The 13,027-nt window shown below is 34.7% G+C and overlaps 1 protein-coding gene across 1 annotated transcript; it reads left to right on the forward strand.

Moving 5' to 3' along the window:
- The first annotated feature begins 329 nt into the window (after nucleotides 1-329).
- On the forward strand, nucleotides 330-12,166 carry LOC127946104 (zinc finger C2HC domain-containing protein 1A-like). Its single transcript, XM_052542411.1, has 11 exons — nucleotides 330-340; nucleotides 462-496; nucleotides 4,567-4,637; nucleotides 4,901-5,017; nucleotides 6,211-6,240; nucleotides 7,388-7,529; nucleotides 7,617-7,765; nucleotides 10,015-10,114; nucleotides 11,077-11,182; nucleotides 11,268-11,398; nucleotides 12,048-12,166. Exons 1-11 carry the CDS (start codon nucleotides 330-332, stop codon nucleotides 12,164-12,166), a joined length of 1,011 nt encoding a protein of 336 aa, XP_052398371.1.
- The last annotated feature ends 861 nt before the right edge of the window (nucleotides 12,167-13,027 follow it).

Consider the following 13,027-nt stretch of genomic DNA (forward strand, 5'->3'; position numbering starts at 1 on the left):
CCCATATGTGCATTTCTTTGTCTATGTCAGAGATACCTTCAGCCTCCAGGAAGTGAAAGAGATTGTAATATACGTTAGTCAATCCCCGCCACATGTCACCCCAGAGCCTCTCAATTCTTTAGTTGTGAACGCTCCTGCCTCTTCTCTCTGAGAAAATGTTCAACATCACACAGACATCATGGTTTTCTCCTCCATGGTCTGTTCTGACCCTAGAAGGCATTACAGTGCTGCTGTGGATGTTGTTTGAGGCATGCAGAAAGACTATGAGATGACTGTAGCCATCTATAACACCATGAATGACAATTCTCCATCTAAAACATAAGAGAAAAATGGCTTTTAAGTAAATAAATAAATATAAAAGAGACATTAAAAGACAAGTCAACTTTCAAAGTTCATAGTATTTATACTATGGAAGTCAATGGCTACCAGCATTCTTTTTAGTGTATTCTTTTGTGATCAAGGGAAGAAACTCATACAAGTGTTGAACAAATTAAGGGTGAGTAAATGTGACGAATTTCATTTGAGTGAACAATCCCTTTAACATTTGATTGTCATTTGCTGCAAAAACAGCCAAATCCAAACATTTTTTTTTCCAGAAACTCTTTAGTTTATGCAGTACTCACAAAACCCTGTCATTGCCACTGCAATGCTTTTCCTTAGCCTTAGAAGGGGCAGAATCATGAGGTTAATGTATCCCTTTTGCCAGTGACAATCTATGACGGGTTCATCCGTTCAATCATACACAATTTTATTTAGTTAAAAATCTCTTTGAAAGGATAAAAACTAGGGGTGTGCAATATTGACAAAATTACATCAATACTTTCTGAGGTTTTATTGTTAATGATAATTAGAGGATATCTTGCTGTGCGTGTTATTGTGCTGGTACCTTAACAAATAATATTTTCCATTTTCTTAAATTTAATTTGATTCAATTAGTCATAATAGGGTTGTTACCACGTGAATAAAAAAAAAAAAAAAAAAAAATCTGATATCTACCTTATCAATTTGTGGTTGCCATCTAGGTGCCACAGGGAGTTTGGACCAGCAACACTGTACAACCTTCTGTGTGGTCTTTGTGACATGTCCCGTAGTGCTGCTGCAATTGGGTTAATTTGAACCAAGCTCCTGCGTACTCTGTGTCTTTGTACACGATTTCCACCTGCCCGTAACTGTGCCCTGACAGCCTCCGATCCCAGCTGGTCATTTCCATCCACAATGTCTGTGATCTACATCGGTTATTTCAGATTAAGTCAGAGAGCGATTCAAATGGAATCTCCTGGAACAAACATGTAAACATAAGTATTATTGCTTAAACTAATTTTGAACAATTCATTCTAAATGCTCTTTTCATGCATGACAAGTCATAAAAAGCTAATTCTAAAACCAAACTTACTTCCATGCGGCGTTTGACGGTAGCCAGAGACACTTGCAGAATCTCTGCTATTGAAGGAAGACTAAAACCACATGTCCTCAGAAAGGAAAGTTGCTCTCTGGTGATGCTGTAATGGGGTGCACCTCGATCAGAGTGGAGCCTGATAACTGGAACTGGCTGCAACAATAAATTATTGTAAATCTATGATCTGCTTTAGGCCACAATAGTTTATACAATATTAGGCCAAAAGAAAAAAAAAGGATTTTAAAATGTACTAAGATTTTTAAAGTGATGAGACAATCTCATCAGAGATAATCTATTCAGAATGGCTAATGTAATAAATTCAGTTCACCATTTCAATTAATCTTCACTAAAAGTTAATATTGGATCTTTTATACTTAGAACCTGCTAGACAGACAATTTGAAAGCTATAGCTAGAAGGTTTAAAGAGAAGACAAATAGTTTAGAAATTACTTACCTTGTTGTCCATGCTGCCTATGCTTTTGTACCTCTGCTATATATTCATTGAGATCTTGGAGTAACTCGTCTGCTTCTGGTGCAGTGATCAGCCTTCCTCTCGCCCATTCAATGCTTCTCTACATTGTTTCTAGCCTTAAAAAAAAAAGAAAGCCACTTATAAGTACTGAATTTTCAGGATGCAAAATGTTCAGCAATATAATAAAAGAGATAATTAAGAATAGAATAAGAACATTCAACTTAGTGCTAAAGACAGCACACAAATCCAAGGTTCAGAAACAGGGGTGTCTTAACTCAGTCGTAGAAGATCACTGTCCTGCAGAGTTTAGCTCAACTTGCAATACACCGGACTAGAAGTTTCCAGTATGCCGTTGAGGGCTTGATTAGCTGAATCAGGTGTGTTTAATTGCGGTTGGAGAAAAATGGTTGCAGGACAGCGCCCATGTTTTATATAATCTGAAACAAAGCAATCCTTACCTCACTAAAGTTGATTGTAGTACACCAGAATCTTCTGTCAGCTGTCGAGTGCAATTGTTCAGCTTCTGCTGACAACGCAAAATAAAGATTCTCCTGGCCATCTTCATATCAACCAACCAACCAATCGAGTGATTAAAATAACAATCGAACTCGGATGTAAACTAGTCTGGTCTGAGTCAGGTCATCATTGATTGGGTGAGAACAGTTCATTATTACTGGCTGTGGAAATCAGCGGGCGTGGCTCATTATACTACAAGGAAAACGCCGTAAATAACGCGCGCTTTTGTGCATTCAGAACGGCGTTTTTTACGGCGTCCTGTGGCAAGCCGACGGCGTTAAAAGCGGCGCTTTTTACAAACACTAAAACGCCGTTTTTTGCGGCGTTTTTTACGGTTTACGCGCGTTTTTTACGGCGTCTGCTATAAGGACGGCGTATTTGACGGCGCTAATACCGTTTTAAACGCCGTAAAAAACGGCGTTTTGTATGCAAACGCATTTAATCTAGGCGTAATTCTGACCCTTTTGGCTTGCAATACGCGCAATACAAGCCCTCGCGCGCGCATTCATTCCCCACATCCTCGCGCTCGATCATCTCACTTCTGCTCGCGCGAACAATTTTATTTTTGTCAGTCGTGGGGCGGGGCTTGCTGTTTTAGTTGTTATGTCAAATGTCATTGGTTATTCCCCTTTTCCTAAAGTCAGTATTCGACGCCTGTTAGAAAATGATTAATAATTCACTTGACTTGACCCATGACTTCATCAGTGGACCAGATACATGTGAGTAATCATTTCTTTTGCTTGTTTAATTTTTTTTGTCTTTAATGTAATTTAATGCATTGTTTATAGAGTAGGTCTTTTGTAGATACTTGATTAACTGGAATTCTTCTGATTGCTAGTGATTGCAGTCTTGTAATAAGAGATACACATATTTTACAGACTGTAATGATGCACACACACACACACACACATACATACATATATATAAATCTAAATCTAAATGAATGACAGTGAAGTGTTTAACAAGTGTTTTATGTTTAATCTTTTAAATAGATACATTGTAATATCTTTTGTGGAGAAGACTGCACTTACAAAAGAGAAACTGGATGGCAGTTTATTTTAAGTTTTCAATTGACTAAAGATATAAGTTATTGTTACATTATGTTGTTAATAAAAGTTTTAAATTTGACAATGTAGTGTGGTACATTGCAAACAAAGGTCAAATATTATATTGCATAAAAGTCTAGTTTGAAAAATGACAATCTGTGCTTTAAAAAGAATAAATGTAAAAATCGAGAATCGAATCGAGGATTTGGAGAATCGTGACACCCCTATTAATGACTGACTAAATTAAAACAAACCAATATCCCGGAGTTATTCATTTACTCAAACAGTACACTGACTGAACTGCTGTGAAGAGAGAATTGAATAGTAACACCGAGCTGAGCCAGATAACAAACAAACGATTGACTCGTTCGGTCTAACCCTAACCCTAACTCTGGGATATTGGTTTATTTGAACTCCGATGGAGTGTCAGCCACGTTAAAAAAAACACTTAACAGCTTAAGTCATTTGTGGATTAATGCTTATTGGAGACGCGAACCGTTTCAAACGATTCAGTTCGATTTGGTGAACTTGTTCAAGAAGATCCGGTTACATCGAGTGATTCATTCGTGAACCGGATATCACTAAACTGCAGTGTTGAACTCACTCACAACAGACCCGGAAGAGAAGGCACTGCTGAATAAAGTCATAGTTTTTGCTATTTTTGGACCAAAATGTATTTCCGATGCTTCAAAAAATTCTAACTGACCCTCTGATGTCACATGGACTACTTTGAAGATTTTATTACCTTTCTAACCATGAACAGTATACCGTACATACATTTTCAATGGAGGGACAGAAAGCTCTCGGACTAAATCAAAAATATCTGAACGGAGGTCTAATGGGTTTGAAACGACATGAGGGTGAGTAATAAATGACATAATTAAAATTTTTGGATGAACTATCCCTTTAAGTCCGTCCCTAAGTTATTTTGCATGGACTGGCTGGAGTGACCTATTTACACATACTTCCGCTTGATCTGTTCTCATTTGTTTCGTTTATCTAAAGCCACTGTATCTGAGTGAACTGGTAGGCACACCCAAATAGACAGAACTATTGATCTTTATCACTTGTGTGTTTGTGCTTCTTCTTATCCAGTTTATCATGTTGATCTGTTACTATTTGTGTTTTGTATACAGAATCTCCTCCTGTTTCTGAAGACCTGCTGCCCTGCAAAATATGTCTAAGACATTTTTTTTCAAGGGTTCTTGTAAGCATTTCTGAATGGATGATGAACTGACAGCTGGTTGTTGATATAAATCGTCTTGCCATTCATATGTGTGCACAAACATAAAAATTACAATCCCAGTGTGACATTCTAAATTAAACATAACTATATAAATGATCATTTTTACTTTGTTAGTAAGCAAGTTGCAGTAAACACAAAACCTGGTATTATTACTCAGTCAACACAGTGCTGTCATAGTGATTTGATACCTGCCCTCCTTATTACTGCCTTATTACCTGTTGTAGAAAAAGCATGTGCCAATCTGCCAGAAGACAGCAGCAAAGAAAAGGAGGGTGTTTGACTCCAGCAGGCAAAGGGCAGAGGGGACCGATATTTCAACAGTCAAACCCATAAAACCAAAGGTGAGGAAACAACCCCATTTAAGCATTACAGTGGCACCTTAATACTAGTTGTTTGGGCCTGAATATAGTTTACCTTGAACTGCATATGTTCCCTTCCTGTTCACAGTTGATGGGAAGTGAACCGTGAGTGATTACCTCCAGTTTATTGTTCAGACTGCTATAAAATCCTTCTGCAGTGTCACAGCATACATTGGCAGAAGTGTGGTTCACCAACTTCATCTTAGTAGTAACAGAGAGAAATGAGTATAAAGGCAAAGAATCCGTTTGACTGGCTTTTAAATCTCATTGCCTAGTAACACTGTTAACAATTTCTATTTATGTTTAGCTAATAATAATGATACAGTTAATAAAGATATTTTGTAAGGCTAAGGTTTACACTGCCTCAACATGCTAACATCCAATAGGCATCTGCATTAAAATTCTCAGAATAAATACCTCAATGCTAATCTGTGGTAATTACAAATAATTTCCCCCTCAATTTATGGATTACAATTAAATAATGCTCTTTGACAGAATAGTTCTAAGTTTCACTTTGAATAAATGCAGTTAATATTAAACTGAACTGTTAAATAGGATGCTCTTATTCAAAATGACTGCCAGTAATTTCAATATATATATATATGCACATACACACACACACACAAATATATGTATACATTACATTTACATTTGTCAATTTTGACCATGACCTTAAACCTCAATGTTTGAATCTCTTGTTCTCCATGAATTACTCCTTAATTGTTTAATTATTTACTTTTTGGTTGCACATTCCTTGTTGCTTACTTTAGACGATGTGTGTTCCTGTGAAACCAAGCCCATGACCTCTCCCTTGTTCGTGCAATTCTTTATCAGTTAGTATAAAGGAATATCATGCTTGGCTTCCCTCACAACCTCATGCTTTTTGGTGCAGTGTGAACATTACAGTAGTTTCTCAACTTTCTGAATACACCAGACAACTTGTTTGAAACTTCAGAATTTATGTGTTTGGCGAGGCAGTGTCAACTCACCTGTTGACATGGCTTTTATTCAAAATAGCCAAACTCTGATTTGGCTTCAAGTAAGTATACCAGATGTGAAAAATACCTCAGTCACAAACAGAGCCCACTATTCAGGGCTGTTATATTTCATGGCTACCGTCATATATTACCACAATGTCCTGAAATATTCTAAAAACGCTTTTGGTTATGTTTCAGTTGCAGAGTTCTTCCATCAGCTCTAATAAAGTAAGTTGAATGCTTGATTTTGTTCTTTTTTTTTCTGCATCACCGAATTGTTCATCTCATCTGGTAACTTATCATTTGAAGCCTCAGTGTTTGATATTTGCTTGCTTAAAAAATAAAAAAAAAGAGTTACAAGTCCACCAAGGAAACCCACCTTAATTTTAGTCATTTCTGTAAGATGAGAGCATTATGATGCATGCATGAAGTCTCCAAAATATTAGATCAGGAAAGTAATGGACCATAATGAATATCTGTACTTCTGTCAGGCTTTCTTATCCTCAAAGAAGAGCTGTTTTATTTATTTATATTCCAAGTTCACTTACTTTCACAAAAGTTCACAAAAATTCAAGTTTACATACTGGGATCAGTAAACAATATTTATCTACCTGTGCTGACCAACAAAACACAGATATTATTGTTAAAACAGTGATTCTCAACTGTTATCTAATGCAATATTCATGACATCTCCTATTTCCTCTATTATTTCTGCTGTAATGATGGTTAAGTTTGCTTTCAAACTTTTTTTAATAGATTAAAATAAAACATGATTAATTTTGTAATTCCAGTACCAAGAACTGCATGTTATTATTTATTTATGTATTTGTATTTTTTGGTGCGTGTGGGTGGGGGTAAAATCAACAGTTGTTGATTGGAAAAATAAATAGAATTTTTTTTTAGGTAAATTAGATTATATTATTATTCAACATTTTTAACACTTAAAACACTTATAATAACACAATCACAAAATGTAAATCAAGTTTTCATACTGTGCATTGTAATATTGTGGTGTCTAAATTCACTTGTAGTCTTTAAAGGTATAGTTCACCCAAAATTGATGCCCTGAGGGTAAGCAGATAAACATCAAATTTTCATTTTTTGGTAAACTATCCATTTAATATGATTTATTTTAGGTTTCTTTGTTTTTTAAAGACAAAATGTTATAGAATTTTATAATTTCTGGTTATAACATTAAAATTATCGGAATTTTAATAATGTTTCCTCGAAGAAAAAAAAACAACTCATCTTATTCTCCCTTTGAAGGTTATGTAGTAAGTGATTTAGGAAATGTATATTATCCTGCTTTCCTGTCTGATTTCATAAAAGTTGCGCTTATTTGCCTGCTGTTAAACTAAATGTTTGTTTTAAACAGCCTGAACCACCGAAGAAACAGTCCAATTGGCGCCGAAAGCATGAAGAATTCATTGCCACCATCCGCGCTGCTAAAGGTTTAAATCAGGTCATGAAAGATGGTGGACCCCTTCCTCCACCCCCTCCACCATCTTATGATCCAGGTAAAAAAAAAAAAAAAAAAACTTATTGACGCTTGGTATAGTTAGACTAAGATCAGTAAATACGTTAACAGCAATTTACTTTTCCAGATTATATCCAGTGTCCCTTTTGCCAGCGACGCTTCATTGAGAATGCAGCAGATCGCCACATTAAGTTCTGTAAAGAGCAAGCGTCTAGAATCTCCAACAAGGCCAAGTTTCCTGGAAGTGATAAAGCAAAACCGCCAACCAGGACTCAGGTGAGGGTTCAGTGAAGATTACTTGGGATCAACAAGGTGTTTTTTTTTTTCTTTTTTCAGTAACTTAGATCCATATACTATTTTAATGTGATAGACAAATACGAAAACGCAAATGTCTCTTATCACGTTAATTTATGATACGCATATTTTTGATTTCATCAAACATTGAGTAGTTTGCATCACTATAGATGCTGTGGGTGTGTTCAGCAGGGCCATGGCCAATTTGGTGGCGCTGGAGTGCCACTTAACCCTCTGGAGTTGATCCCCACGTATCCCTGCTTTATGAGGCATTTTATCCTGATAATGCAGAAGAGAGCTTAAATTACACTTTCAGTTTTGATCGTACAGATAAGAGCAATACATCAATCGAATCTGTAAAGGGTCTACTTTTATTTGTATACATACATAAAAACAACAAAACTTTGTGCATTTATAAAATAAAGAAAACAAACATGGTGTGTTGTCTGCAACCTTGTTCTGCGGTGATCTTCATTTAAAAATGCGTCATTAAATGAACTGTAACTCAGTGAAAACTCAACGAAGAGACATGAGAGATATACTGTATCTATACAAAGCTTGACATGTCTACTTTTAAACTAAGCAAGTGCTACCGAAAACAAATATTCTGTGATAAAGTAAGTCTTTATTTATTCATTTATTTATATACTAGTATTAGGTTTCACATTTTACTAGTTAGACTTTTTCTAAACTATAATTATTGACTAAATGCATAATCAAGTGAAAAATTATGAAGTTTCATTCACATAATCTAAATGTTCTACTGTACTACTAGTATCAGTGACCATCACAATAATGTTAATAATGTAGTTTATCATTTAGTTTATTTGAAAGCACATAAACAATATACACTTTCTATTTGAAAATATTTTACAGTTTTATTTATTCCTGTCATCAAAGTTACATTTTCAGCTTCATTACTCCAGTCTTACTCCAAGTGTAGCAATATACACTCTTACCGTTCAAAACACGTGATAATAAATAAAAACGATTGTACTACGATAAATGTTACAATTCTGTTTTTTCAATTTATCAAAAAAAAAAAAAAAAAAAAAAAAATATATATATATATATATATATATATATATTCTCAGCTCTTTTCAGCATTAATAATAATAATAATAATAATAATAATACAAATATTTTTTGAGTAGAAAATCTGAATATTAGAAGGATTTATGAAGGATTGTATGACTGGATTAATGATGCAAAAATTCAGCTTTGAAAGTCAGCTTTGATTGTTCCTAATAAACTGTTTAACTGCACTCGAATTATATTTTAATTATATATAATTTTATTTGTGACATTGTCTTTTATAACAGTAGCTGGCATACAGCCAAGCACTTCAATAGGTGAGCAGGAGTAAGTAACTCATCGTGCGGTCGTTGGCTGCGGGTGTGTGCTCGTGAATTTCTCTTCGTACACATATCAAGGCAGAACTGAGACGGATGCTCCCGTATCCACGGTTAGCTTCACAGTTGCAAAGGAATTTGGCATTTGAATGCCCACAGCACACTGAATATTATTTAGTGTGCTGGATTCTTGGATTAACAGTAAGACAACTTCTCTAACGGTGTGTGTAAGAGTCAAACAACACATGTGTGCAAAGTGTCCTTTCTTTTTACAGTTCTAACACACTGCTCTTGTTGCTGGGCACTCCATTGCATTAGCCAAGTGTCCACTAGAACCACAACGAAAACATGAGCGTGCATGAGGTTTTGACATCATCCATTGCAACGAGGTCAACTCAGCACTTTTTCTTAGCTTAACTGTTCCCCATTCTTAGTAAGAATTTACAGCACCTATTTAAATAGCTTTTAAGAGGGACACTACCTATAACCATTTACTTCTATTTAGGAGAACTCTTAGTGTTGAACTCTTAGTGTTTTTTTTTTTTTTTTTTTTTTGTGAATACAGCCCTGATTTGCTGCCTGTGGGCTGCCCACAACAACCATATTTGTAATTTAAACTATTTACCCACGAAAAAAGAACTATGTATAATGCCAAATAAGGGATCACAAATGAATCTAGACCGTAAGCTCAACTGCTTGAGTAGGCAGCACCGAGTGGGCAGCACTAAAGTGTATGCATGCATGCCTAAATATTGCTCTGTAGAATGTGTGTAGAAATTGATACCTCATGTTGCTTTAATAATATTCCCATCAACTGCATCATTTGTTTAGAGTGTTTTAGCGGATTGATATAAACAATGGATATTTCTGTGTTTGTAGTATAAACGTCCTCCACCAAAAGTGGCAAACTTTCCCACTGTATCCACAGTGTCTTCTCGTCTACCTCAGCGCTCAGCCTATGGGCAGAGTGCTGGCACAGGTATGGACTCGTTTTAATCAGTTAATTACCTCTTTAATCAATTATTTCCTTTGTTATTTTATCAAGAAACACTTTTGTGAAACTTGACACAACCAGTATATATAAACATTGCTATTTTTAATATTTTTGAAAGAAGTTTCTTCTGTTCGTCAAGCCTGCATTTATTTGATCAAAAATACAGAAAAAACAGTAATATTGTGAAATATTATTACAACTTAAAATAATAGTTTTCTATGTGAATATACTTAAAAAAAATAATTTATTCCTGTGGTGCAAAGCTGAATTCTCAGCACATTACTCTCCAGCCTTCAGTGTCACATGTAACATCCAGTTTATCACATGATCATTTAGAAAACATTCTAATATTCTGATTTATTATGAGTGTTGGAAACAGTTCTGCTGTCTAATATATTTGATGAATAAAAGGTTAAAAAGAACTGTATTTATTAAAAAAAAAATTCTAATAATATATTTTCTTTACTATCACTTTTTATCAATTAAACAGATCCTTGCTGAATAAAAGTATTGATTTTATTTTAAAAAAAAAGAAAGAAAAAAAATTACTGACCAGTAGTGTATATTGTTATTACAAAATATTTATATTTTAAAAACATAGCTTTTTTTTTTTTTTACTTTTTATTCATCAAAGTATCCCAAAAAAGTATCACATGTTCTGAAAAAATATTAAGCAGCAGAACTGTTTCCAATTTTGATTATGAATCATCATATTAGAATGATTTCTAAAGGATCATGTGATAATTATCCTAAAAATTCAGCTTTGAATCACAGAAATAAATGATAATTTAAAGTATAATACATTTAAAAACAATTATTTTACATTGTAATAATATATCACAATATTAAAAAAAATTCTGTATTTTTGATCAAATAAATGCAGGCTTGATGAGCAGAACAAGGCTCTGTCAATTCTTTGAAAAGCTCTCTCCCCTCCCCCTCCACAGGTATTCCTAGCACCAAAACCTCATTCACTGGCTCAGTGAGGAGCATATCATCAGGCTACTCTCCATTACGCAACACCTCCTCTGTCTTGACCAGCCCTCCCTCTGAGTAAGACACCAGCTCACTGACTTAATCTGATATTTGACATTTTTCTTCAGGCTTTTAAAGTGATCTTTATGTTTTGTGTTTACAGAGGGAACATGAAACCCAAAGGCATGGTTTCAGAAAGCTTGCTGAGAAACCCACCTTCTGGTAGAGGGATGAACAAGAAGAAGGTCCAAAATGCAGACAACTGTATTTCAAGGTATGAAGGTGCAAGTACTGGTGTACGATTAACCTGGTACCTGTCACCCCGTCCTGTATACGGGACGCCAACTTTACTATATTACAATTAAATCCTAATCTAATCATGACCAACTATATATCTAAGACTTCTAAATAGATATTTTACCAATCTTTTTTGTTAAAAATTATGTAGGAAAAGTAATACTCAGAAACCAACATCATAACTAACCGGAGTTCTGACCTTTGAAAAAAAAATCTTCTTTGTTGCCTTAATCTCTATCACACTTTGAAACCCATTTTAAAATCAGACATTGCATTACCATGAAAATGGTACATCAAATTCATGTTACAAAATGTTTTCAGTCATAAATAATAAAAATTTAGGTTCGGATCGTGCACTTTCAAGTCTATGTTCAAAAATGTGAGTGACAGTTAACAGATGAATTGTGAGGGATTTCTTCTGTCTTGTGATGACGAATGTTAATGAAATGGACAAAGGAATAAATGCTCCTATTCAATCCCTTTTTGTTTTCTTTGTCTTTTCTAACACACAACATCGGTTACAAAGGGTCTTTTACTCAGCTGTCATGTGTCTTTAGGCCAGTTTTTTCTAACCTAACCTCTGGGTTGCAGTGTTGTTTTAAATCATCCAAAATGACTCACTCACATCTTGAACTTCTCTTGTTAGGAATGATATTAACTTTTTCCACACCTGGCACCAAGTTTTGCCATGAGTGTGGGACCAAGTACCCTGTGAACTGGGCCAAGTTCTGCTGCGAGTGCGGAGTGAAACAAATATGCATTTAAAAGCACATATAACCGTAAGTGTGACTCACTGTATCCTGACAAAACACTTATTCCTTTCCAACCCACTAGTGTACTTGGAAAATCCTTGTGCTGTACAAATATTTCACTTGTAATATGATTTTTGTTTTGTATTATGAAAGTGCAATATGATCGTTTACTGCTACAAAAGAAGTAGTATTATCACTGTTATAGTTCTGATTAAAATATTTATGCTTAATTGACTTAAATTGATCTAGGCTTTACAGTGGGACCATATCACACACAATGCAACTATTCTAATGTTAACAGGTCAATAGTGTGTAATTTTGAGGGAGTTCAAATGCTATTGATGTTTTAATAATATATATATATATATATATATATATATATATATATATATATATATATATGTTTTAACAATTTATTCATGATTAACTTGGAAGTTGGAACAAAGAAATAAAATATGTCCTCTGTAACGTCATAACATTTCAGCACTCTAAATAGGGCTATGCATAGGCTCATTTAGCTAAATAGGCCAACGCACCAATAAAAACAAGTCTTTCTTAAATTAAATTAAATTAAGATGAATTCTATATTAGGATGGGTTTTTGGTAATAACCAAATTAAGATAAAGGCTCCGCTGGATTTGCTTCGCCACTGGCAGCTGAAATTTAATAAAAAATAATGCCAACATTAGCTTATACTCTGTCTACCCTCTGCATTTAAGACTCAATATTAAGTTATAATTTGAAAAACCTTTACTCACCCAGATTAGGCTAGGCTTTATTTGTTTGTTTTTGGGGAGGAAAATTATTGAATCCACTTTAGAGGGCTTTTAGCGCGTTTCAGCGCTTTCCTGAGCTCACTGATGGTGCGTCAATA

Source organism: Carassius gibelio, chromosome A24 (assembly GCF_023724105.1).
Source record: "Carassius gibelio isolate Cgi1373 ecotype wild population from Czech Republic chromosome A24, carGib1.2-hapl.c, whole genome shotgun sequence".
NCBI lineage: Eukaryota > Metazoa > Chordata > Actinopteri > Cypriniformes > Cyprinidae > Carassius > Carassius gibelio.